The sequence below is a fragment of the Alnus glutinosa genome, chromosome 9 (genome assembly GCF_958979055.1).
Source record: "Alnus glutinosa chromosome 9, dhAlnGlut1.1, whole genome shotgun sequence".
NCBI classification, from domain to species: domain Eukaryota; kingdom Viridiplantae; phylum Streptophyta; class Magnoliopsida; order Fagales; family Betulaceae; genus Alnus; species Alnus glutinosa.
The window spans coordinates 1395316-1422511 of NC_084894.1; the positions used below are offsets into that span (position 1 = coordinate 1395316).

General features: G+C 35.0%; 2 protein-coding genes across 3 annotated transcripts; one reads left to right on the plus strand and one right to left on the minus strand.

Moving 5' to 3' along the window:
• Positions 1 to 4407: 4407 nt before the first annotated feature.
• On the plus strand, positions 4408 to 14440 carry LOC133877580 (putative E3 ubiquitin-protein ligase LIN). 2 transcript variants are annotated; one of them, XM_062315942.1, is made up of 9 exons: positions 4408 to 5171; positions 5825 to 7568; positions 8667 to 8714; positions 9041 to 9068; positions 9157 to 9805; positions 11012 to 11156; positions 11712 to 11969; positions 12480 to 12789; positions 13888 to 14440. In XM_062315942.1, the coding sequence occupies exons 2-9, from the start codon at positions 5853 to 5855 to the stop codon at positions 14004 to 14006; spliced, it is 3273 nt and encodes a 1090-aa protein (XP_062171926.1). In that variant the 5' UTR covers positions 4408 to 5171; positions 5825 to 5852; the 3' UTR covers positions 14007 to 14440. The 2 variants fall into 2 exon arrangements, with proteins under 2 accessions (XP_062171926.1, XP_062171924.1); XM_062315940.1 differs by having other exon boundaries at positions 4409 to 5171; positions 8667 to 8957.
• A 5785-nt stretch (positions 14441 to 20225) lies between these two features.
• On the minus strand, positions 20226 to 26635 carry LOC133877137 (delta(12)-acyl-lipid-desaturase-like). The gene is made up of 2 exons (XM_062315385.1): positions 26363 to 26635; positions 20226 to 21634 (listed from the first exon to the last, which is right to left on the minus strand). Exon 2 carries the CDS (start codon positions 21599 to 21601, stop codon positions 20453 to 20455), a length of 1149 nt encoding a protein of 382 aa, XP_062171369.1. The 5' UTR covers positions 21602 to 21634; positions 26363 to 26635; the 3' UTR covers positions 20226 to 20452.
• Positions 26636 to 27196: the final 561 nt, after the last annotated feature.

Below are 27196 nucleotides of genomic sequence, written 5' to 3' on the forward strand. Positions count from 1 at the left end.
GTAATGTTCTTGTAACCATTTGTTGTTCTCCGGGCGTTTGTTCCGGCAATGAAGAAGGCTTTTACGTTCAAAAAAAAAACAAAATAAGTACTTGTGTTTTTCCTTTAGATCCTAATAATGTTGTTAACATATAAACAATGCAAAACATCATATCATAACTAAACTAAATGCCTAATATATACGAGTTAAGAGGCTTGCATATTCAATGCTCATCGGTTAAAAAATAGTAATAGCTGGAAAATAGGTCGAGTGAGAAAGAGAAAAAATAAAAATAGAAAGCCTTAAGAGACAGACTCGGGCAATTATATGAAGATTTGAGAAAGGGAAAAAGCAATTATTCAAGTGAACTTGATAGTTGAGAAGATTTGAGAGAAACCAACTTGGTGTTCTTTTTCAACAGCTATTTGCTTTTTAGAAAAATGCAAAGGGATTAAGAAACAACTCTAAACATAAAAACACTTAAAATTACTTTAAGATTTATGTCACGTTACAACTAAAAAATAAAAAGTACCATCTAAAAAATGTTGTCAACCGAACACGTCATTTTAATGAAAACGAAATAAGTAAAATAAGACTATAACTCTTTAGAATTTAGAGTAATGCTATAAATTACACTTTTATCTCAATGCTATCCCAATGTGTTAATGTAGCAATGCAAATTAACTATTTGATATAATTTTATTTTTTTACGATGGCTAATTCACAAACTAATTGACACTACTACTCAACAAGACGAAATAATGATGAAATAAAAATTGTGATTTATAGCATTACTCTTATTTTAAAGGGTTATTCCAAATTTATAAGGCCTAATATGCAATCAAACAAAAGAAAATAACTATACCTGTAAAATAACCATTTAATTTCAAAAGGCTATTTTACGTGCCAACACACGACCTTAAAGTCTCAAAAGAAAAAAAAAAAGGAAAAAAGAGGAATCATTTGTACAACGTTGTGGCCATTGCATGACTAGGCAATGCCGAATATCCACCACGAAAGCAAACAAATGTCGGACAAAGAAAAAGAAAACAATCAAAATGTCAAACAAAGAGAAGGATTAGCAGTTAGAATAATGGTAATCATCTCCGCAGTCTTTTCTCTTCGGGAAAGGAAAAAAAGGAACACAATCAAAATCTTATTAGTTGGTATTTCTTTTTTGTGGGTGTAATAATTAGTTGATGTTGGTGAAATTTACAATAATTAATTTTTTTTAATTTTTTTTTAATTTTTTTCCCCTGGGCGCACTGAGCATTTTGCTTTGGCCAGAAAATTTGGTAGATTGCTGTGGGGTTTGGCTAAAATATGGCTTGAGCTAGTGACTGTAGATTTTTATTTTGTATAGTGAATGGGCCGGGGTGGAAGTTTGAGCTTGAATTTCGTTGTGTGTTTTGGGCGGATGGCTGAATGGGGGACAAAGATTGGAGTTGGCTTCTTGTGGTTTGATTTTGATGGGTAGCTATGGCCGAATGTGGGTTTTGTTTTTGAGAAAATTGTGTTGTGCTTATTTATTAAAACAAAGAAATATGCTTATTCGGGTGTAAATACTATATTTAATTTTTTTTAATCAATTATTAAATTAACAATAAATAAAAAGAAAAAGTAAAGCCATTACATTTCGACAAAAGACTCATACCCAAGTTCTATAGTTTTGGGTCTGCTATCGCAATCATGATTTTCTTACTCCTAGGAAGAAAGACCATTCATTTTTTGGCCAGTTGTGGGCAAGGAGAGATTCGAACCCCTGACACCGTGGTTCGTAGCCACGTGCTCTAATCCTCTGAGAGTGCTTTGTCAAGAAGTTGGGTTTTTATTTTTTTGAAGGGGCGGATTTTTGGAGTTTATTTTTGTTGTGTGATTTTCGGTTGGGTGATTATTGAAGGGTGATAAAGTTTTGAGCAAGTTTTTGTAATTTGATTTTTGGGAGATTTCAAGTGGGGGTGATTTTTGAATGGACGAAAGAGTATCTTGGAAGAGAAGTTGTGTTGAATTATTGGACCATATATATGATCCCAAATGTTGGGGTTTTTTAAAGAAAGAAAACGAGAGTGAAAATTGTGTTGTGCTTATTTTAATAGCCGAATTAGTGTTTTGTTAAATTTTAAGGGCCAAATTAGGGGTGAAGTTTTGGATTTTATTTTTACGGTGCGATTTCGGTTGGGTGATAAAATTTTGATTAAGTTTTTGTTATTTGATTTTTGGAGATTTCAAGTGAAGGTAATTTTTGAATGCCTGAAAAAGTGTCTTGGTAAAGAAGTTGTGTTGGATTATTGGACCATGTGACCAAATGGGGGGTTCCTAAAGAGAGAAAATGAGAGAGATAATATACTATAATAACTTAATAACTAAACTAATATATGAAAGTAATCAAATAAAATAATAAAATCTCATACACCGAGATGGAGCGTTTCACAGGGAAAAGTTGATTTTTTTTTTTAATTTTTTAATTTTTATCATGAATGCTGTCATTTTTTTACGTATATGATTAAATATAAATGCATTGTTTTCCATGTGATATTAATACGCCAAATCTTCAGTTTTTTTTTTTCAAGAGTTAATGGCCCAAATAAGTAGTCCATTTAGTAGTTCAATGTCTTAATTAAAAATGGTAAATAGATTCATATCATATTAACGCACAAACAATTAATCAACTTTCCATAATTTTATTATTCATGCATATAGGTTGGACGACACACGAAATTAATTACTCAATCAATTATAAATCAAAACAAAATCTCCATCTCTTTAAGATTTTTGTGAAGGGAAATATTATATACTACACTCTCATTTCACTGTCATTCTATTGAATTAATAGGCTCATCTGTCACTTTTTTTTTTCTTCCTCAAAATCAATAGTTTTTAATTTGTAATATTTCATGTGTGTCTCAATCGACACATCAACGTCGATATCAAAACCTAATGTCAATGCCACATCGTTAAGCGCTAAGTCATCAATAGAAAAATAAACAAAAACCATTTTCTTTGTCATCCTAATTTTCTAGATTTGTAACATTAGATGGAAAACCGTTAATTTTGATGTTGACATGGGCATTGACATTGTATTGGGTGCTAACATCAATCCTAGAATGTCAAATGAAACACATGTGACAAATAAAAAAATCGTTAACTTTGACAATAAATTTTTAAATTGAAAAAAAACCTAATGACCTTATTTTTTAAATTGAAAACTTAAGAACTAAATCAAATGAAAATGAAAATTTAGGGACTGAATATGATTTTTCCCTAAATTTTTTCTTAACAATGACTCATCGAGGGATGATATGGCAATCCACATCAACCCAATTAATAAAATGTGAATGTGGTATATTGTATTACTTTTAGCAAATTAACTCCTCGTTGATCCATGAAACTCCCATAATAAACAATTAATCAAATTATTTTATTATTAATAAACCATTCAATCAAACATATTATTTTGATATTAAAAAGCACCAACAGTTGGTACTTGGCTTTTGCACAATTGGTATTGGCAGGTTTTAGATGCGGCTTCAGTATCAAATAAGATCAAGCGTGTCAATTCTAACACAAATCTGGCTCTTTCGTTTGATCCAAGGCAAACTCATTCTGGGACGTGACACCCTTATAACTATGTTGGCAATTAATAGGCCAAGTCTCATCTCAGATTGGCAAATAGAGCCAATAATTTATATGTGGTTTCCTTGTGTACTAATGTCACTGTAACATCTGCTACCATGTACTCCATCCCTCATATTTCAGCACAATCCCAGAAGAACAAAAAAGAGATTTATGTATTCAGCCATCTGATTTGATTAAACTCTTAACCCTTAAAATTGTAACTTTACACTACGATTCCGAATCCGACCCGTCAGAACAAGGGAGCCCCTCGGACGAGCCTCTTACTCGGGTAAGTAGCCCCTGATCGAATGGAGGAGGAGCTCCTTTTACATTCCTCAACAAAAAAAAAAAGAGAGGAACATAGATAATAACAATTTGGGAAAAGATAAAAAAAACTCTTTATACACTCATTACACACACATCTTCTTTTATGGAGTGGGGCCAATGTGATGCAAATTCCACCCAATATGAGAGGGTGACTACGTAAGGAGTGTGTAAGGAGTGTTTTTGTAACTCTCCAGCCACATGAATTTTACAACAACCCAAGAAAGTCGATATAAACTCACTCAGGCAGTCAGGCTCCAATCTCCATAGTCTCATATGCTTCTTGAACCATGTTATTATGTTACTAACAAGACCCAATACTAAGACACAGGCTGACAAGAGCCCTAAATTATAAGTTATTTTCATTCCAGTTTCGTTTTCTCAAGTGGATTTTTAAAAGTAGGTTATACTTAAAGGTTTATATCATTTGATATTAGAGTCGGCCACCGCATCAAGGATGAGATCGGATGCAACTGGTTGAGTATGTGATCAAATGGGTTGCAAGCGGATTTTCAAGGAAGGATGAGTTGTACCTAAATCATCTGCCCAAGCAGTGATCAGATATCATGCCTGTAAAAGACTGCTGACTCTTCCCATACTGAATTGGTAACTTGAAGGGCTTTCTCAAGATGCCCCCTGTCACGACAAACCACCGGAGGGTCGGGAGTTGAAACAGTCAAAAGTCTTTTGGAACCAACAAAAAGAACTGCAAAATAATGCATTCACACAGAGACTGACTCACACGCACGCATGCAAAAACAACTGGAAACCGCCAATGAAACAGTCTTAAAACTGACAGGAAAACTCCATCTTGCAATCACAGTTTCGTTTGTCAACTTTCATTTGTCTCCCTCCATTGTAGCACTACCTGCCTTGCTGCCCATTTGGCCATTTCCACATTTCTCCATCTCCATCACCATCACTCGTTTTCTCCACCTGTTCTTGTCTTTTCCTTTCTTCGCACTCCTCCAATTATATACCTCTCGTCATGTCTTTTCCCCAGGCAGCATCTCCAGCATTCCCTTGTTTTTTTATCCCAAGATCCCTTCATATTCCTCGTATCTTCTCTAAGAACCATCGTCGAAGGACGATAGTTTTTCAAGTCCAAAGCTTGGAAAACCCAGGTTGAGCTGATGAGATTTCAGTGATGGAAACTTCGTTGGGTAGGCGAGATATTCGACAAAATGTCTTTAGCTTCTGAAGAATTGGGATTTGCCTGAAGTTTCGTGGACTCTGAGGTCCTTGGGAAAAAGGTACAATAAGTGACATTTTTGGAATGGAGTGTAGTGTGTTGTATATATGTGGTTTTCTATGTCAAAGGGTAGGAATAACAAAGTAGGTTTTAGTTTCTCTATAGCTCTTTTCTTTTTCTCTGGCCTCCTTTCTCTGGTTCAGTTTGTTCTAATTGACTGAAAGTTTGTTTGCATTAGAGAATATGGATAAATATTTTATTTAGTGAGTTCAATAGCTTCAATCTCTGAATTATGTGAGTTTCTGAGTATGTTCATATTATTCTGTTTCCAATTGTAATATGGAACTCTTAAAGGTGGGTAATTGGAATTTATGCAGTGGATAACTTCAACGTTGCTTTCCCTAATTTTCTTGATCTAGTGTAATTATTTATTTATTTTGAATGCATTTCCAAGGTGCAGGACTCAGAATAAACTTTGTGTGAACTTTGGGTTAGATAACATGAATGAGCTTTTAGATAGGGTATATGGCAACTTCAAAGAAAATTTAAGATTTGATGGATTAGACCTTCACTGCAACAAATTTGCTTGTAGTTTAATGTTAAATGAGTAGTTTCCAGATAATGTTCTCCTTCCTTACTTTTGGTAGCATAGATTGGCTCTGTCCGGATATATATATCACTGTAATACTCTTTCTTCTTTGCTACTGGATCCAGGTTAGAGGAGGCCCTAATATCAGCAGAAATGGCATCATCCTTGGAGGAACTTCTTTCGGAGGAAGGGTTTAAAGGAAGAAGATCATTGAGTAGGGCAAGATCATGCGTAAAAGCAGATGCTACAGGTATGTCGTTCTGCACTTTCCAAGATAAACACAAGAATGATTCTGCACCAGGTCATAGAAACAAGACGGAGAGGACAAGGTCTGATGTAGCTCGATACAGTTCGAAAGGTGAATTACCAACAGGTGATTATATAAGGGGTAGGAGATCAGGGGAAAATCTGGTTGGAACTGAGAAAAAAGATGAAAGATTGAAGAAAGAAAATAGGGAAAGACTTTTAAACTATCTTAAGGAAGGTAAAAGATTCAACTTATCAAAAGATGTGCCACAAAATGAAATAGAGGAGGTTTGTAAGCAAGATGATGAGAGATTTGGGGATACATATTCAAATAAAGTTCATAGCTCAGAGAGAGGGAAGGATGAATATTCTAATGGAGCCAGGGAAAGGGAAGTATACAAAGAGAGGCCAGGGATGGATAGAAAAGTGGACAAGAAGCATGGCAATAATTTGGCAAAACAGCTGCTTGGACATATGAGTTCTAGTACTAATAACAGGAAGAGTGTGAAAAAGCCAACGACCAGTAATGACACGTCTAATAGAGGTTCATTGAATAGCAAAAGCTTTGAAGATAATCAGAGTAAAAGACGAAATAATTTTGCACAAGTAGTTTATGAACCTGCTCTTGATGAAGTCGCTGTCCAAGCCATAGTCTCCATCCTAAATGGATATATCAAAAGCTTTCTAAATGATGAGGATTTTCGGACAACACTTCGTCACAACTGCTTCTCTTCCATTGATTTTATTGAACTTGAAGAAAGGCAAAGTGCTGAGAGCAAAGTCATGGCCAGCCTTGAACAAGCAATAGAAACAGTAGAAAAAGCTGCTGAGGACTCTTCAAGTGCTAAGGATTTGAAAAAAGCTTTGGTGCAGCTGAGTGCAATTACAGGGTTATATTCAAATAATTTGAAGGATGGGTTTGCATCTGGAATTCCTAATTCAAAGTTGTCAGCTTGTGCTCATCTCTACCTCAGCGTGATATATAAGCTACAGAAGAAAGACAAGATTTCAGCAAAGCATCTTTTGCAAGTATTTTGTATTGTACCTTTTCAGGCACGAACAATATTGTTGCCTGAACTATGGGACTATCTCTTTTTTCCGCATCTTTCACATTTGAAGGAGTGGTACAACCAGGAAGCGGATTCTCTAGCAGACACACCAAGCAGGCAAAGGAAACTGAAGCTTCTTCAAGAAGTGTATAATGATATTCTGGATTCTGGTACTTATCAATTTTCAGCTTACTACAAGGATTGGCTCACAGAAGGGGTTGAAGCTCCTTCCCTGCCTTCCGTCCAGATCCCACCTGTATCTGTATGGGAAGCTCAGCAGGGAAGTTCACTTGGTGATTCTTCAGAGCTATCTAATTCAAGTGGTCCTTTCTCATCTCAGCCTGTGGTCAGTAAAAAGCTATATGATGCTGTATTTGGCTGTTCAAGTAAATCAGGAGTTGATGAAGCTGAAGATGATGGGGAGACAGGGAACTCTAACAATCGTATGAGAAGCTTTGGTGGTTCTGCTGTTGTTAAACAAACTTTAACAGGTGCTTCTGAAACTGTTGAATGTACAAATCAGGATACTGATGAAGATTCGACTGAGAGTGTGCTGGATGATGCATTTCTTCCTGTAAGTGATATTTTTTATTTTTTCTGTTGCATTATTGTTCCTATCTTTAATTGTTTTTATTTGTATGATTTCCTGTTTCTTCAATGTTTTAGCTAATATGAAATTATGAATGGATCCTTTACTAAGCATATTAAACAACATTTGGAGAGTGTCACTCTTTGCCTACTTAAAAATGTGACCATCTTCTAAATAGCTTCCGAGTATTCAGCATTGCGACCTGTCATTCACTCTTGCACTATTAGATGCTTTATGCATACTAACCTGACATTATGCCACATATAATCTAAAGAAACTGCAGGATTTTTTTTTTTAGTGAAAGATATCTTTGAATCTTGTTTGCACCTCAGAATATTTTTATGCTAATTTTGGTCATTTGCAGGTTGATTTCTGTTGCGAGTTGCTTGGCCATTGCCAATTTTTATTTATTTATTTAGCTTTCACTTTTCTGGTGCGAATATTGTACATAATAATTCATTTGGCATCTAAATCTATGATTGATAAGTGTCAGCATCCTCATTTCCATGTCTATAGTGTCTAGGTGTTAATGAGAGACATGAGGGTTAACTGGTGATAATGTTTCTTTCTTTGTAGCGACTTGAAAATAATTGCCAAACAAAATAACTAATGCAGTTTGGCCATCTCCATGCCTACATCTATGGGCAATGCCAACCAAAATCTGCTATCATTGATAAGGACTACAAAACAATTAACTCTAGTCGAACCTCAGTGCCTCACAAACAAAAACACACTTACAATCTCTCACAAATACAAATCTGCTACAATCCCATCACATCTAATTCTCACCAATTCATACACCTACGACACTACTTTTCATACGGGAGGACTACCTTATGCCAAGGACCCTATTGGGACCAAAGCCACCAAACCGTTAATAGTAATGCTTATATACATAATGGTTCATCTGTAATTCATTACTCTCTTCTTAGTCATACAGGTTTATCATGTGTACTAAGGAACTATTTCACCTCCTTATTTCTTTACTTTTCAACATGGGATTCTAAACCTTGGAATTTCAAAAAACTTTTGACACTTTCTCTACAGTAGTGAATGCTCACAATAATCTTAACATTTTTGTAGGAAAATGAACCCTCGTCGACAGCTGAGAAAGAATGGAGGTTGTATGTGGTGAGTGCTTTGCCTCAAAATAATCTTAATGGTAAATTTTGTGATTCTACTATATGGCGAGAAACTACGGGGAATAGTGAAATGCCTCATGCAGCAGCATATAGGAAAGCAAATGATGAGCTTACACTCAGAAGCCTAGAAAAATCTATTTTTGAACTGCAAGACACTGAAGCTTCTACTGATCTCAGATCTTCTTCTCGTTTCAATTCCAGTGAGGCATTGACTTCCTGTTCTCCTGCAAATGTACTCAATTCTCGACTGTTTTATTGATTTTAGTTGCTAGTTTCTGATAGGTACTTATTTAACTTATTGTCTTTTAAGTGCAGCCAATCAAAATAAGGTCCTCTCTTGAAGGTGAGTTAAAAGGAATGTTTCAGGATTGAAACTCTTTTTTTTGCAGACCATTTCGATCCATTGCTAATTTTACATTTTCTTGGCACAGAGCTACGTGGAAGTTATGAATACTTTGATGAACATTCTTTCTTCTCGAGCATTCCTCAAGGCTTTATTTGTCCATTTACTGGAAAGTTGTTTGAAGATCCAGTAACAATAGAGACGGGGCAAACATTTGAACGGGTGGCCATCAAGGCATGGTTTGATCAGGGTAACAGAAAATGTCCAGTAACAGGAAAAACTTTGGAATCACTTTCTGTGCCACTTACCAATTTTGTTTTGAAGCGTGTAATTGACAATTGGAGATCTGGACATTGTAAGAACCTCTTGGCTTTTGCCTCTCAAGTAATGGAAAACTCAGGCAGACATGGTCTCAAACACTTGGATGAAACTGTCGTTTTCATATTAGAGCAGCTACTCACTGCTTTCAACGAAGAGGAAAAAAGAACAAATGCCAGGCATATCATATCTCTTGGTGGCTTGCATTTTCTTCTTCAAAGGTTTGAAGTGGGAAAGCTAGAAGAGAAAGCTCATGTGGCAGCACTCTTATCCTGTTGTATTGACGCAGATGCAAGTTGCAGAAATCAGATAGCGAGAAATATCAGCAAACAGTGTCTTCTCGAGCTACTCCAGAGCAAACAGGTTAAGTCGAGAACAAATGCAGTGCTGCTGTTGGTCGAACTGATTTGCCTGAAAAGGTGACTTTTAGTTTTTGGTACTCAATGTTGCCAGATACGTTTTTGTTGCTTCCTCATCTTCTTGCTATGTTTTGGTTATCTTCACTTTGAAAACCACAGAGGAAGCAATTAAATGACTCTATCATCAGTCCCTGATATATCTTTTTTAGTATTCTTTTTCCATATCTTTTTGTTTGTGTGTGTGTCTGTCAGTGGTGTGCAATTGAGTGTCCACTTCTTGTTTTATTTGCAACGCCACCATTCACATTGGAGAATCATCTTCTCCTGTAATGGCTGTAAGAAACAGCAAAGGGGATTTAGCAGGGACACTTTTTTGGAGGGGGCCATTTAAACCTCGACTAATGACTGGACACATTTTTTAGTATGTATTTGAGAAGGAAAAGTAAGGACCATTTAGATCTAAAGAACTAAAATTGATCAGTTGACCTGGTCCTAACTTCTTTTTTTCTTTTTCTTTTTTTTTTTTTAAAAAAAAAACGTAAAAAGAAAAAAAAAAGTATCAACCAATTTGTAGAATTTTTGTTGAAGTAAAAGGAGAAATGGATGACATGGTAGGGAACCATTGACCCAGAAACTCTGTTTTTCGAGAAGGGATAAACATACCACTATATGACCTTTTTGGTGGTCTCTCTTTAGATTGGTATAAATTACATCTGTCTTTTTAGAGAAAGAAAAGATTTCTGGATGTTTAACTTTTGGATAATAGTTGAAAATTTTCTTTCGGGAAAAGAAATTGCAGTTGAACAATTAGTTGATACAAGTATCGCATATACTGACCTGCTGTTATTAGGCCTCTTCTATAGGGCTCTGTCTTTGTGAAAATCCATTGCATTTCAATAACTTTAGGCAGCTTCCTGCTTAACTATTAAGGGGCATCGTCTTTGAACTTTTTATTTTAACAAAATTCTTTGTACCACATGGTTATTAATCTCATACTCGAATATTAAATATGTCAGAGTGTATAAAATACAAGTTTTCCTTGGATAAAATACAATCTCATACTCGATATTAAATATGTCAGGTAGCTTTACTTCTTTTTCTTGTTGATTTTAAAAGCTTCCAGAAAGTATACTTACCAAAAAGAAAAAGCTACCAGAAAATATTCCAGTAGAACTGGCAGTGTCATGTTGGGAGTGGTTGTTGAAGCAGTCAGTGAGTTTTATATCTATTTTTCTTCCACCAGTTACACGTTGTTTGTCATTGCAGGTGGAAAGATGTTACTTTATTTTTAAGTGGCTTGCAGAATGAGGGGATAGCAGATACGATGTATGTTCTGCTTGTGTATCTCCATAGTTCTCCAAAGGAGCAGAGACCTCTGGTTGCTGTACTTCTGTTACACTTAGATCTTCTGGTACGCTCCTATAGTTTACAGAGGTTTTTAAACTATGATCTTGGTTCTCTCTGTTTTTGCTTATTTCCCTGTCTACTATTTGGATTCCAACCTGAAAACTTTGACCTAGTTAATATGAAACTTGAGAACAATATTTCTCTAAAGATTAATGTATATATAGTTGAAGGTCTGTAATGACATCCTTCCACACTTCAAAAATGCATGGAAAAGGTAACTGTAGAAAATTCGTTATGGTTGAAGACAAATTTTCTACTTCAGTATCTCTGTATTCGTGGATTATACATTGTTTAAAGGAAATTGTAGCCAGGATCCATCAAGGGGCAACTAATGAATAATGTCATTCAGAAAATGAGTTTAATTGTTGCTTATTTGGAAGAGAGTATGATAAGAACATGGTCTGTTATCAAAAATTTTGTCCTTGAACTACAAATTTGAAGGGTGCTTTTGACAATTGAATATTAGAAAACCATCACCCGGAAATCATGCTTCTGCTAATTTGTAGATATGTCTGAGAGCTTCAAAGATTTTTTGGCTGAGACAACCATGTGGTTGCAGGTAGAACCTCAGAAATACAGCATATATAGAGAGGAGGCAATTGATGCCATTACGATGGCTCTTGAAGACAGCTTAGTGGATGAGAAGGTTCGAGAAAAGTGTTGCAGAGCACTTCTTATCTTGGGAAGACGTTTCTCTTTCTCTGGGAAGTCATTGACAGAGAGTTGGATCCTAAAGCAAGCAGGATTTAAAGATATCTATGAAGTGAATCTTCTTGAAAATGAAGATGATAATTCATTAGCTGATGACACTGTTTGGGTAAGTTGTTTTCACTTTACAGACAGAACTTCCATAAATCTTCACCTCTGGGTATGGTATGGTTAAGCAGGGTCTAAGTTGTTTACGTATTTTCTCATCTCAAACTTGCCATGAGTGCATGTTATAATGAGTATCAAAATCAACCTTTAGATTGTTCTTGATAATTATTCAACTCAATAAACGACTCTGTAATACTACCAGGGATAGGGAAACAAAAAGGAGAGAAACTCGTGTTTATAATGAAAAAAATGAATTTGGATTGTAACTTCAGCATAGTAATTGTCTTAAAAATGTCCCCACCTGTACAAAATTGCGTTGACAGTCTATTGTTAAACTGGATCTGGTTTAGAAACTTGAAGGAAACTTTACTGTTAGTATTTGAGTAGAAGTCAATTTTTATAGTAAAATTAAGACTTAAACTTGTGTGGTACATATTTAGATGGTAATTAACATGAGAGTTTGTATTTGGTCACTGAAAGTATTTCTTGATTTTCTGAACAAAAAATATAGGATGATGAAGAGGTGGCAAATGAAGAGTGGTTGAAGAACTTGTCAATGGCATTGCTTAGTAATGGGAAAAAGTCTTTCTTAGACACCGTTTCTAAGTGTCTTCGCTCTGGAAACTCGGACATGGTGAGGGTCTGCCTAACCACTGTGGCATGGTTGAGCTGTGCACTCTCTTCACAATCTGATGTTGAGTTCCAGCACTCTGCCTTCTCAGCTCTCATCTTTGGGCTGAAAGAAAGCCTAGAGAAAGGTGAGCAGATTGAGTACAAGATCCTTGCTTCAATGTCTCTGCTCTATTTCAGCAAAATATCAGGTTAGTCACCTATACTCACAAAATATTTTTATATTTGAACTCACGTCTGTTTTAGCAAAGAATCTGTGATGCCGGACAACAGTGAAATCAAGACGACAGAGAAGCTGGAAAGGAAGAGAAAGAATCCAAAGATGAAGAAGACAAAGGAGAGAAAAGACGTCAATTCATTGTTTAATCAAAAGCTAATAACCACAATACAATATTAGGTTTAAATAGACTAGGAAATAAACCCTAACCCTAACTTGACACTTGGGCTGACGGCCCACAAAAATAACATAATGCAGCCACAATCACCCAGCCACAAAGTCATAGGTTTGGCCGTCCTCTGACGTCAGCGTCCATGCACACATGTGATCGGTGACCTGTGTCTAGTGTCTGCACCAATCTCTTAAAAAACAATTGCTCATAATGCAGTTAGTATATATCCATGAGCACAAAGTTGCTTCTTAACATCTATTTATGTGTTTACTTATTTATTTTTTTAGAAGTACTTAAAATCTCTTATTAGGAAAGAAACTGCAGATCACCTTTTCCATTCTTTTACAGTCACATTGTTTGTCCTTAGGTCCTAATTTCTTTATAATCTTATTGCATGATGGCTTTATACTTTACAAGCATCACATTCTTTTTCTACCATATATTTGGATGTTGCCTTTTTTTTCACACTTCTTCGCTGGTCATAATTTTTTCAATGATGCCTGTCAGGTGTTTGTGGTGGGTGCCTCCATATTTTATATATATTTTCAAATCCATGTCACTGCATGCATAATGCACATATCTCATATCTGAGTTTCTATCCTCAACCATCTGTATTCAAACACTTACAACAGGACATGAGCATTTAACCTGTGCGTAATCCAAATTAGATGGACACACTTTAGGATTCCATGTGCCCAAATCCGGATTGGTTGTGTGGTTTGTACCGTCTGGATAAAAATTGTGCCGATGACAAGGTTGTGGATAGCAAGGTCCCAGGTTTCTAGCTGAAAAAGAACATATAGCATGGTTGGACCTATTTACTTAATTTAGAGCAGCTTTAGTCAGTGCCTAGAACTTTTGTTTTGTTGCTGGAGTGATGACATTTCCTGTCTGTTGCAGAATGCAGAGTTCTTTTAATGGCAATGGCAAAAGAGATTGCGGCTCCTCTAAGAAGCCTAGCTGGGGTAACATGGACAGCAAAGCAACTATATGCCATTGTATCTGGGGGAGATCTGTAATCTAAAAGGAAGCATATGATCAGCCATTGGTTTTCTTTTGGGCAAGTATCGGCAACCTGAGGCTCCTAGCATTCTGAATGACCTTGCGTGATGGTCTCAGCATTATATATCATCCTCTACAAACTTTTCTTAATATCTCCTCAATTTTGCGTTGGAGCAACAAAATTTTGGCGGAAAGAGTCACTCACACCTTGAGAAGGGATCATTGATGTTATCAGGACAATAGGTTAAGAGTGATATTTTTCCTGATCGAGAAGTGAGAATATATGCACACTAATTACAAGGAGTGTTATTTTGTCGAATTATTTGTTTTTCTTTTTAAATTTGGATGCCTTTGTAAATTTTATTTGGTTAGGAATGTTCAAGAGGGCACCAGTGAATCCAAGTCATCATATTGTAGTTAACAGCAAGCTGTATAGAAAGATGTTATTTTCTCTTTTTGTCTTAAATTATCACAGTATACTTAAATAATGTCGTTATAATCCTGGTCTCCTTCTCTTGAGAGATGTGGGAAGGTTTTGGAAAATAGCTAGCTAGCTTGTTTATTTTTCAAGGTATATATAAATAGGGATTTGATTCTTATATTATACCATCACAACAACTGCACAACAATCCCTCACACGAGGGTGAACCCCAATATTGGTGTTGTAAATCTAACATTTTTCATATAAATATATATATATATATATGTGTGTGTGTGTGTGTGTGTGTGTGTTCTTATATTATACCATTACAACAACTGTACAACAATCCCTCACACGAGGGTGGACCCTAATATGTGTGTGTGTGTGTGTGTGTTCTTATATTATACCATCACAACAACTGTACAACAATCCCTCACACGAGGGTGGACCCCAATATTGGTGTTGTAAATCTAACATTTTCCCTATAAATATATAAGTGTGTGTGTGTGTGTGTGTAATGTGTGTTGTGCAAAAGATGACAATTACAGTAAATAATACAAAAATAATCACACACAAGAACACCATAACTTACACAGTTCTTTCAATGTGAGGTATGTTTATAGGAGGAGGTGATCGCGAAGAAATTCATTAACCAAAAATATAATAGAAAATAGTAAAGAGAAAAACTACTCAAAACTTAAGAAAAAAGAACTGCATAGTGAAAGAAAAAGTCGCCGTTTGTTTTTGGCAAAAGAGAAATTTGTTGTTTTGTTTCTTCATTTGGAAAAGACTTTCCTTTGTGTGAGAGTGAGATTTTGGTATATCTGGAGCTTTGAGTGGTTTCCTCTTTACTATTTTGTATTCTATTTTTTATAGTAAATTTTTTCGTGACCGTCTCCGCCTGTAGACATACCTCACATTGAGGGTGTGTGGTTGTTCCGTCTTATTTACCATAATTATGGTATTTTGCATTGGAACTGTCAAATTGTTATTAACTTATAATTAATACTTAATCTCAGTTCTTCTTTTTTGAATTTTAATTTGAGGGCATGGTTATGCTTGTTTATAATTTCCACGGACTCTCTAGAGCTCAAAACATTAGTACATGTTATAATTAGTTCGATCCACTCACTAGATAGAACAACTCTAATAGCTAAATTAATTAAGCCCTCAGTTCCATAGGCTCCTCCTTTATCTCAACATCAATCAAGCCCTCCTCGGCTGCTAGTTCTGTAGGTGTAGCCTCTTCTTTCCTCTCAACCTCATCATCTTTCTCTTCAATCTTCACAGGCTTGTGTGCTTTCTTATGCACAGTACTCCTCCTACCATTCCTTTTCCCTGGCGTGTTGAAAGACACAGGCAATACCGTAAGTCCACCCCCCAACTGGACGAGGCGAAGATTTTTCCTTTTGTACTTGGCTGCTTGTCTTCTCCTCCTCGCAGCACTGCTCTCATACTTGTAATGAGACCCCATGTGAGCTGCAAATGATTGTGATGTACAGAACACTCCCTTGCACTTTGGACACGTGTATGGACCATATTTCTTGCAAGGCAGGCTATGGGTGCGGCCATCGCCTTCCTCATGATGATCAGTTTCATCTTGATCATGATCATCAGAAGTACTATTTGTATTAACTGGGATTAAACCTTTCAAAGGGTTGCTATTGGACTCATTTGAGTGCAGGTTTTGAAAATGACAAGGAATATGGCTAGGGTTTTGATAACGACTACGATGATGATCATGTCTAGGGTACTTTTGAAGATGATGATCATGAAAAGGCTCCCTCTGATCATAGGGCATGGTTAACCTCTTGCTTTGGAAACTGGGTTGGCCTTGGATGTGGATTTCATGATCATTTGGAATCTGGGTTGTGAGAAGGTGAGTTCTCACAACCTCTTCAGTCCTCACAATCTGAGTGACACTAATCTCAGCTACAGGAATATATGCTTGGTTTTGCACAGGGATATAGTCGATGAAACTATGAACCTGTAGCCTACGTGGTGTAACATAAGCACTTCTTCTGATCACCTCAGTCACTCTTTGACCTATATTAAGTTGGCTTAGGCTTGAGGTAATTGGCTGACTCCTGGGGGAAATGAGCTCATTTAGCGAAGTAGAGCTGCCAAAATTCGAATGGAGTGAAAACAATTGGACATCGATGGGGTCGTTTTGAAAGCCTAAACCAATTTGGTTAGACTTGGGACCATTGAAATGCATGGGCATGGGAGATATAGAGGGATAAATTGGAAGGAAATGAGGGTCCAAAAGGTGCAAAGCGATAGAATTTTGTGAGGCACATTTGGTAAATGGGTTCCCTTTTATAAGCTAGGTATTTAGTAGTAGCTTTTAAGGGTATAAAATTTCACTGGGTCCTTGCCACGGGGAGTAACTCTACGTTAAAGTAGAGATTTGACTAGCTAGCATACGTATATAAGAAGCCATTACTTCTTGATAAGAGCGAATCTGCCCGTTTTAGATTATATGGCAAGGAGTAATTACAAATATGGAAATCGTAATTAACACTCTGAATGCTTTTGCGAAATTTATTGAGCATTAAAAGCCTTCACTTCATTACTGCATTTAATTCTAGCAGAAAATGAAATACTACGCACTAAACCTCAACAAGAGCTTCAATGGGTGATTTTAAAAATCATATTAAATTTGAGGGATAAAATGATAGTTTAATTTGTATCATTAGTTCTCTAGATTATATGTTTGTGTTGAACAATTATTATAGCTAGGTCCGACTCTCATACGGTTATAATTTTCTAGATTTTATGTAATAAACTGATCATAAACTTCTGATTATTATTTTGAAATTATATATATATATATATATATATATATATATATAATCCTGTATTTTTTGTATAGAATCTCTTAATTAATTATTGTTTTACAGGCGATAAAAATAATTCTTTAACTATAAATAATTTAGTTATGATGAATTGAAGTATATGCATTCAGAAATCAGAAGTTTTGGTAACTCAATCGTACGTGTATGATGAAATCATCAAAGGTTTGACTGTTTTGAATGAGATATCCAATAATAACACATGCACAAGCTCGCGAAACAAATTAAGAGTGTATACGAATGAGATATCCAATAATAAGAAGAATATTAAATAGTTACTTGCAACTAAAAAGCCACTTCATGATGAGATGTCAATGCTTATGAATAATTAATTAGTTACCGCATAATAATTGCCAAGTTAATTATTAGGACAATATTTTTGCACAGTTCATGTGTACATGTCATTAACATGCTCATTAATTCAGTTATTTTTAATAAACATATTAATTAATGCTCCTCCTTTCATCATCTAATATAAAAGGTAAAACAATTTTTTTAAAAAACAAGACTTAGAAAATTTCTTGTACGGATATAAACAAAAGAGGTGTAGAAGAATGAAGCCAAATATTTCTCTAAAAAATAAATGTGGGGATCATGGACGAACCAACAATTTGGTGTAAACGGGAGGGATTGGGATCCTCTCAATTTCCATTTTATGGTCAATATTAGATTTCATAAATTTAATGGTGTATATGCTGCAATGTCATTTAAAATTTTAAATGACGGGACACGATATCCACCAGTGCGCAGAAGAATGAAACCAAAAATTTCTCTAAAAAATAAATATGTGGAGATCATGGACGAACTAGAAATTTGGTGGAAACGGGAGGGATCGGGATCCTTTCCATTTCAATTTTATGGTCAATATTAGATTATATAAATTTAATGGTATATATGTTGCCATGTGATTTAGAATTTTAAATGACTTGACACGATATATACTGATGTGGTACCATATACAACACTAGTAGATGCAACAAAACAAAATAGGGATTTGATTCTTGTACAACACCAATACAACAACTGTACAACAACTCCTCACATGAGGGTGGGCCCCAGTATGTGGGACCCACCCTCATGTGAGGGATTGTTGTATAGTTATTGTATCGGTGTTATAAATCTAACATTTTCCGACAAAATATTCACTCAGATATAAGGGCATTCCTATTCCAAGCTAGAGGCCAGGAGGAAATATTTGGTTGGGGAGAGAGAAATTTCTTTGGGGACTAGAATAGGCTAAGCTGGAAAGTTCTCGGGGTCATCATTAAAAAATCTCAAAATATCCTTATTATTATTAATATTTAAAAATATATATATATTTCAGGGCTTTTTGGGAGGCTAGGACCCTTGTAAATTCGTCCATGGTGGGAATGGCATACAATTTGTTCTAATACATGGATATGCATATAAATATGTTCTGTTTTTCAAAACAATCACCAAAGAAATTCCTATATTTCCAAAAAGTGAATAAAATGAATTCAAATATACATATTTGAACAAGGCCAGCTAAACCTTCTTCTATGTATGGTAGAAGATCTCTAAAGTCATATTAAGACATTAATTGCCAGCACAATTTCCACATTTCCATAATCCATTGGCAGTCTTTTAATCTTGTTTATATATATATTTCCTGTGTGTATGTCACTGTTAGAATTGTTGTGGTTATCATCCCCATACAGTCTCCCCCTCCCCCTTTCTGTTGTTTACATTTGTTTCCCTTTAGAACCAGAAGAGTGTTTCTCCCTCTATGGACAAGCAAGTAGACATTAATGATCCACAACAATACACTGAAGAATGGTTCAATATTATAGCCATTCCTATTGGCAAAGAATTTGAGCTCCCAAATGTATCGAGCACCATTTATTTGAATGGCTTTGCGAGTATCAACTTCCCCATGAGAAACCTGCAGACCCATGTTCATAGCTTCTTCAACTCATATCAGGTTTGTCCAAATAGATCAATGCATATGAGATATCAACCAAATAGATCACCGACAAATCGAGAAGCCCTTATGCCTGGAGTTTTTAGTTCGCCTTGGTTAGTCCCAAAACAAGAACCCCAAATTCTTCATGAGTCTTACTCATCCTGGCTTGATATAGATCATGGCCAAAATCATTCCAAGCCAGAAAAGATCCAAGAAAATCCTACTGAACAGAAAATCACACGTGCACCTCAAACTGATACTCGAGGTAACCACAAATGCTTTATGTGTAATATATCATTTGGAAGTGGTAATGCCTTGGGAGGGCACATGAGTTTCCATGCAAAGAAAAGGAAAAGGGAAGCAATGAGGAACATTTCCCGACCATTTAACTCAGAAAACTCATTTTTTGACTTTGTTGACAGATTGGGATTCAAAGATCCTTCAACTCCCGCAGCCATTGTTTCCACCATTACAAGCAACTCAATGGCACCAACTAACATGAAAGATGGACGAATATGAATATTGTGAGGAGCTAAAAATAAGGGTCTAGAAATTAAGAGTGATATTGATGATGATGGATCACGGTCACCTTCTTGCAATATTTTTAAGATGCAGAAGTCATTAAATAATTAAATTCATCATTTCTTATTACCTTATAAATAATAATTTATCATGTATTCCTGAATTCGAACCTTAATTTTTCTTATTTATAATAAATGATAATTTAACATTTTGATTTGCGTGCAATGTGTTTAGTTCAACTGTTTTCTTAATAATAACAGCTTTCGCAACAATTAGCCTAGCTACTACATATGCTTCCAAGCTTACAATGATTTCAAGTGTCCAAACTTTTATTTGGGAATCACACTTAATTAATCACGAGTTCTAATCCTTGTAATGAAGTTATGCATCCATAGAAATTATGTTATTAATGATTAGATGATAGCCAATATGCTTCGAATTGTACCTATATATATATATATATATATATATATATAAAATATAATCTGATAATTGTTTTCAGAGAAATCTCTGGTACCAAACACTATTGTTTACGAAACAGAACTTTCACTGAACACAAACCACATTACATAAACCCAGCAGCACTGACACTGCATGTTCTTTTTTTCTTTGCTAAATGACACTCACACAATTGCATGTGATCCTTATTTTGATCTTCATTTGTTCCTTAACACACCAAACTGACCAAAGACACTGGCCTAGCCTACTAACTACATTTTCTTTGGCTCAGTCCAGCCAGTATCACATCTTGTTCTGGTACCAGAAAACGCCTTTGTTAGGGGCACCCTCATCTGGCTCAACATAAAGGCACTCTTTAGCCTCCCTCCACACTGCCTTATAAACAGGAGTGCCATCAAACTGGTAGTACTCGCCCAATATTGGCTTGATTGCTTTGGTGGCTTCCATTGCATGGTAATGTGGCATAGTAGAGAAGAGATGGTGAGCCACATGGGTGTCTGTGATATTGTGGAAAACCTTATTCAGCACCCCGTAATCTCTGTCTGCGGTCGCCAACGCTCCCCTGAGCCAATCCCATTCCGACGAGTCGTAGTGCGGCAATGCAGGGTGAGTGTGCTGCAAGTATGTGATCAACACAAGGAAGGCATTCACTATGAGCAGTGGCACACCATATACCAATACAAGCCATGCCAGCCCTTTTGCCGTTGCCGCGCAGTAAAGCACATAAGCTGCAGCAAAGACACTGGCATCCGAGAGATATATTTGAAGCCTTTCGCGATCCGAAAAAATGGGGCCGTGGGGATCATAGTGGCATGCGAAACGGTCATAGGGTCGGCCAGAAACATTTAACGCTAAGTACAAGGGCCAGCCTAGAGTGAGTGTGACCAAAAGAGTGAGGACCCTGCCTGGTGGATTGTTGAAGTACTTGGAAAACCATGGCATTTTCGATTTTGGCTTGGGGACAAACACCTCATCTCGGTCAAGGGACCCGGTGTTAGAGTGGTGGCGGCGGTGGCTGATCTTCCATGAAAAGTATGGAACTAAAAGAACAGAGTGAAGGATTAGGCCAACCATGTCATCGACCCATTGGTAGTCACTGAAGGCATGGTGACCGCACTCATGCGCGATGACCCAAACGCCGGTGAGAAGGCAGCCTTGGAGAGCCCAATAGATCGGCCACGCCAAGTAGGAAAGGGGGTGAGGGAGGAGATGGAAGCAAGAGGTAGCGATGTAGTAGAAGAGGAAGGCTAAGGAGAGGTCATAAACAACATATGAGAAGGAGCGTAGGAGGGAGCGTTTGAAGCAATGGGGTGGTATGGCTTTCTTGAGTTGGCTAAGCGTGAATGGGGGTTTTGTGTGTGGTGCTCGCTGGAAGGGTGTTTTTTGCTCTTCAAGCTTCTTGCTAGCAGACATTCGGCCTCCGGCTCCCATTGTCCTACTTACAGGGGCTATATATGTGCAATCCTGAAAGAAAATGTGGGTAAGTTCTTTAGAAGATAACATATTACAACTTCTTCATGCATAGATGCATGCAGTATAGATGAAAAATCTAAAATTGAAACGAAAGATCAGCATATCTGCTAACTGAATAAGTAGTTTCTCTAAATCTAATTCTCTTCTTTACATGCAGGAAAAACTCCTAAAATACCGCTTGAATCAGATTTACTTATTGTTCTCTAAACTAAAGAAACACAAAGAAAACAAAGGGTTATACCATACATCTAGAGAAGTAAAAGTGGTTCTTTTAACATTATTTTAATATAAAAACTTCACCTTTCCTCTCTCATTGCTCTAATATTTCTTTGAAACAATATTTAAATGATTTATCTTTCTTATTACTTTCTCTTAGAATATAATTTAAATAATATTTAAATGATATAAAAAAAATGACAATGAAAGTTATTGTAGAGTGCATTTAAATAAGGGAGTAGGAAGTGGTTTAATTCTTTAAATTAAAAAAAAAAAAAAAAAAAAAGGTTTAAAGGAAACTGTTACTAGTACTCTAATATTAATTAAGAGCCAAACAAATTTGTCCAAGAATTTCAGAACACCACAACATGGTGATCGGTTTGTACTATGGCACTGTGCTTATGAGTAGCATACTATCTACAAGGCAATACAAATGTGACACGTTAGTATTGACACATATTTTAATAAATTTGATAATATAAAATTATATTTTCTACTAGACGCATCAACTTTAAATTTTAACCGTAAAATTTATGTTATGGGTTTTATTTCTTTGTCAAAGGAAAAGTAAGTAACAACCACAAGCAAATGGATACAAAATTCGCATTAATTTTCCTTGTCTTTAATAGAGCATTTTTAGTAGCCTCACCAAAATAGCCAAAAATCATTCTTTTCTATTTTGGTTAGCTACTTTATTAAAATTCTCCCAGCAGCCTCACCATTTTATCTAGTCAATATTCACTATTCCATTTAAATAATAATTTTTCAGATTTTTTTATTATTTCTTTATTTAATATTTTTACAAAGAATCCTTCGTATTCTTGAAAAAATGATATTATCGTGTGAGGGAGATGGGAGATAGGAGAAGAAAATGAGAGAAAAAAGGAAAAAAGTGTGCTGATCATGTGAGAGAGAAATGTGAAACAAAATTTTGTGAATGAGTTGGTGAGTAAATAATACTCATCAAAATTGGTGAGTAATTTCACTCATCAAAACTTTTTGGCTAAAATGGTGATGCTGCTGGGAGTGGTTTTTTAGTGTTTTCATCAAATTGACTCACCAAAATAACTAAAATAGCACATGAGGTTAAAATACAAAATATAAAAATAAAAATAAATCTCATACATTAACCAAACTACCGTTGCCATACTTGCAAACCCCGGCCAGGGGTTACAGCCCATGAACTCCTTGCGGTATTTACCGTCATGTAAGGCCAATCTTGTAGATATATATAGAAACGTTGAGACCACATCTCATAAAGCATTATAGCTTGTTTCTAAGGGATCAGATCCTCGAGAATCTCAAAGATTTTTGAATTTCTTTGAAATCGAGCTGTGTTTTATATTAAAATAGCGTGAAAAATGTTACATATTAAAGATGATATGTTAACAAGGAAACTAAAAAAGAAAAATCATTTCAACAGATTTTTTCTTACACTTTATGCCGTATAAAAATTTTGAGTAAAAAAAATCAAATTTTGATTTAATTAAAAAAAAAACATCCTTTTAAAAGTAAATAATAATAAAAAAAAGTCTTTTGGAATAAATTTTTTTTTTTAATTGTTTGTTAATATTTTTATTTGAGAAGAGAAAACACGAAACAATTTTTTTTTTAACAAACGGAGCCACTATATATTAAAGGACATAAATTCACAGCAAAAATATATATACTTATTAGATCGATCTGTAAAATTTAATATGAAAATTGATAATTGATCCATTTATATCTACTTTTTATGACAGTATGATTTATTACTTATAAGTTATAACCAATGGTCAAGTTATATAATCAATATATCACATCATGGATCGGAATCAATTTGAAGATTGATCGGTGCATATCAGTTATGCAGTCTTTTCTTATCAATTTATATGAAGAAATGTAAGGTTATGCACTTATGCACCGGCTAACCATTAATTGCATGGTTTGGTAGCAGCTATAAATAATCGTACGTTCAGATTCAACTTTAGAAACATGCACTACGTACGACACTTATCACCTGATTCACCTGCCACCAACTTAATTAGATAATTACGGGTCATTAATTATACATATATATCATGTTCCTATTTAGAAAATCTAGGATTGACTAAAGGTGCCTGAACTCTGTTTCACTATCACTGCTTCTCCTTCATTTTTTCGTCTGTAAAACCTCTCTTTCTTCCGTCCATTTTTTTCACCAGCAAAGCCCAAAGAAAATGAAGCAAAAAAAGATTAGATTTTGCAAATAAACACCAGATGGGTATGGGATTTTGTTAAAAAAAGTTTGAAATTTTGTGACCCTAACGGCCTTGGACCATGTTCTCGCCTTCATCAACCAGTCTTTATGCCTTCATCAACTTTAACAATCACAAAATTTTGGGTTAAGACTGAAAATTGCAGAGAGGAAGTGAAATAACAGAGGATTAGACTGTTTTAAAGAGGTAAAGAATTGTGTCTATGAGAGAGAGACTCTTCAAGCTTTTGAAGAAGTCTTGGACTGAGGCCCAGACTATTGAAGAAGTTTTGCAGCGTTGATGTGATTAACATCTCCATGGGATTTGATGATATGCCATTAGAAACCAATCCAATAGCAATAGCGTCATTTTGTGCTGTGAAGAAGGGTGTGGTGGTTTCAACTTAGCAGGAAATAAAGGTTCAGCCCTTGGGACAGTACACACCGGGTTTCCTTGGGTCTTGACTGTAACGACCGGCTCTGTTGATGATGGATGGAAAAGAGAGAGGTTTTACAGAGGAGAAAATGAAGGAGAAGCAGTGATAGAGGGAAGAGACGTGGACAAAATTTTTGGAAGAGATATGAACCGTTCAATTATTTAATTAAATCTGAGCCGTTCACTTTCTTTTACAGCATGTGTGCTGTTGTTTATCCCCCTATTTCTATTTGAGATATCTTATTTGCACCCATTTATTTTGTATACACATCATATGTAGGGTTGGCTCAAAAAATTTTGAGGCTTAAGATAATAAGTTTAAGTAAGGTTGTTTTCTATTTTTTATATTTAAATATTAATTAAATTAAATTTATTTCAATATTTATATTATATATATTTTTTATTTAATATGTCAATTAGAGTCCTTTTTCTATTTGTAAAATGTATTTTAAAATTTTTTTATTTTATTTTATAACTTGATAGATATAGAATTACTTAATGATCACTTGATTTAAAGACATAAAATAAGAAGATTTAAAGAAAAATAAAGAGAAAAATTGACATAAGTTATATAATGATTGGTTTGTAGTAGAACATAATGCGAAAAAAATTGATGGACAATAAAGACTCATCGGATGTGCAATTCTATCTATTATGCATAATGCAAACAATGAGAATTTATACACTTCGAAGACATTTCATATTTTTTTAAACGTTCAATTCAAATAAACGTTGAAAAAAAAAAAATTGCACGTGAGACTAATTTTATGAATGTAAAAATGGAGCTTTTAAAAAGAGTAAATAAGTGGGACTTTTTAAGAATTTAGTGATTTTTTTGAGGCTTTCAATTTGTAATTACTTTTACCATGATTGAGTGCCTTAATTAGAGTTTTAAATTTGTTTTGAAAATAACATTTATTGTACAATTATTAAGTGAAAGCCTAAAGTAAATAGTATTTTATTAACTTTTTATCTTATTAAAGTCTTTTAAAATATTTTTTTATCCTTTTAAGAAAAATGTATATATTTATTATATAATTATTAATTAGGGGCTTAACCCCGCTCCAGCCACCATTATGTAAAATGGGTACCTCATGCATGAATACAACAACACCCATTGGAATGTATGTAAAATATGTATACAAAATGTGTATGTGCAAATATCATTTTTCATCCCATCCCACTTCAATTAAATTACTGTGGCTGCTGACTTTGAGTTTAGCGACTGAAAGCAGCCTAAAAAATTTAAAAACAAAAATAATTTAAATTAAAAAAGAAAAGAAAAGAAATTAAAATGATAGAAAAATAAAATAATTAAATGGAACTGCACAGTCTCCGGAGAAAAAGTCAAAAGTAACGGCAAATTTGCAGAGATGCGAAAGCAATTCTTTACGGTCAAAACACGGACCAACCGGCCGATTTACTTTTACCGCGGCAACTATTTTTACTCAACCAGACGATAACATGCAATGCATGGCTGTGAAATTTAGCACGTCATCCAAAAACAAAAGGCCAAGAAATTAAAAAAAACAAAAAACAACAAAATCATCATCAATAATAATAAATAAAATTAAAGAAAAATCTCATGCCCATCAGGAAAACAAAACAAGAAGTTTAAGCTCTACATTAATGCCATAAATTTAATTTGAATGTCATCTTTTTGTTTGGATATATAAAATAAACCCCATTAATTAGAAAAGCTTAACACACATATTGCATTTGCACCCAGAAACAAAGAAAAACAAAAAATGCTTATAAAATAAAAGAAAGGAAAAGAAAAAGAAAAAACAAGCACTTTCATCCACAGATCCATCAGTAACATGCAGAGAGGGATAGAGAGCTAGAGAAGTACCTGGAGATATACAGAAGCCCTTGCCCAGAAAGTGCTTCTACAGAAGAAGCACTTTCTATCTTGTTTCTCGATCTGTCTAGCTCTCACACACTTTCTGAGGCTGTGTTTGTTCTCTGCAATCTGCGTTGGCTGGTCTCCTTCACAAAGAGAGACCTCTATTTAAAGCACTTCATTCGGGTCCCACAAGCCTTGAAGACAACTCTATGTATTTTTGTGGAGGTGGGATTTGATCAAACGGACACGCAAGCAAGAAAGAGTCCTTTAATTTGCATTGGGATTAATCAAAGAAGCGTGGCTTTGAGGAACGGGTTTGATCTTGCTTGAGCAGCTCGGGTTCTATATATGCAACACGTTGTGGCTGATAAACATAGCGTCTTAATGACGAAACTAACCCCCTTTTTTTTTTTTTTTTTTTGAAAAGTACACATATCCGCCTCAAACTACCACCTAATTGTCAATGTACCCCCCAAACTACCAATTGTGTCAATTACCCCCCCTCAAACTACCAAAAAATGTCAATATCCCTCCTAAGACCAACAAAAAGACAAAAATAACCCTAAATTTTTTTGAATAAGACAAAAATGTCTTTATAAATTCAAAAAAAAAAAACTAAAACTAAAAATAAAAACTAAAAAATTAATTTTTTTTTTAAAAAAATTAATAAAATATGAAAAAGAAAGTTTTTTTTTTTTTTTTTTTTTTATAAAAAAAATAATTAACGAAAAAATAACTGAAAAATATAAAAACAATTTTTTTTTTTAAAAAAAACAAATGAAAAAGAAAAAGGAAAAAACCAGTTTTTTATTAAATTAAAAAAATGAAAAAGAATGATTT

Excerpts from the sequence above, each read along its gene's own strand:
- LOC133877580 (XM_062315940.1), top strand. The coding sequence starts at position 5,853 with ATGGCATCATCCTTGGAGGAACTTCTTTCGGAGGAAGGGTTTAAAGGA. Across the intron at positions 9,069-9,156 it reads AATAAGGTCCTCTCTTGAAG|AGCTACGTGGAAGTTATGAA; the intron begins GTGAGTTAAAAG and ends TTCTTGGCACAG. Across the intron at positions 12,790-13,887 it reads CTATTTCAGCAAAATATCAG|AATGCAGAGTTCTTTTAATG; the intron begins GTTAGTCACCTA and ends TGTCTGTTGCAG.
- LOC133877137 (XM_062315385.1), bottom strand. The coding sequence starts at position 21,601 with ATGGGAGCCGGAGGCCGAATGTCTGCTAGCAAGAAGCTTGAAGAGCAA.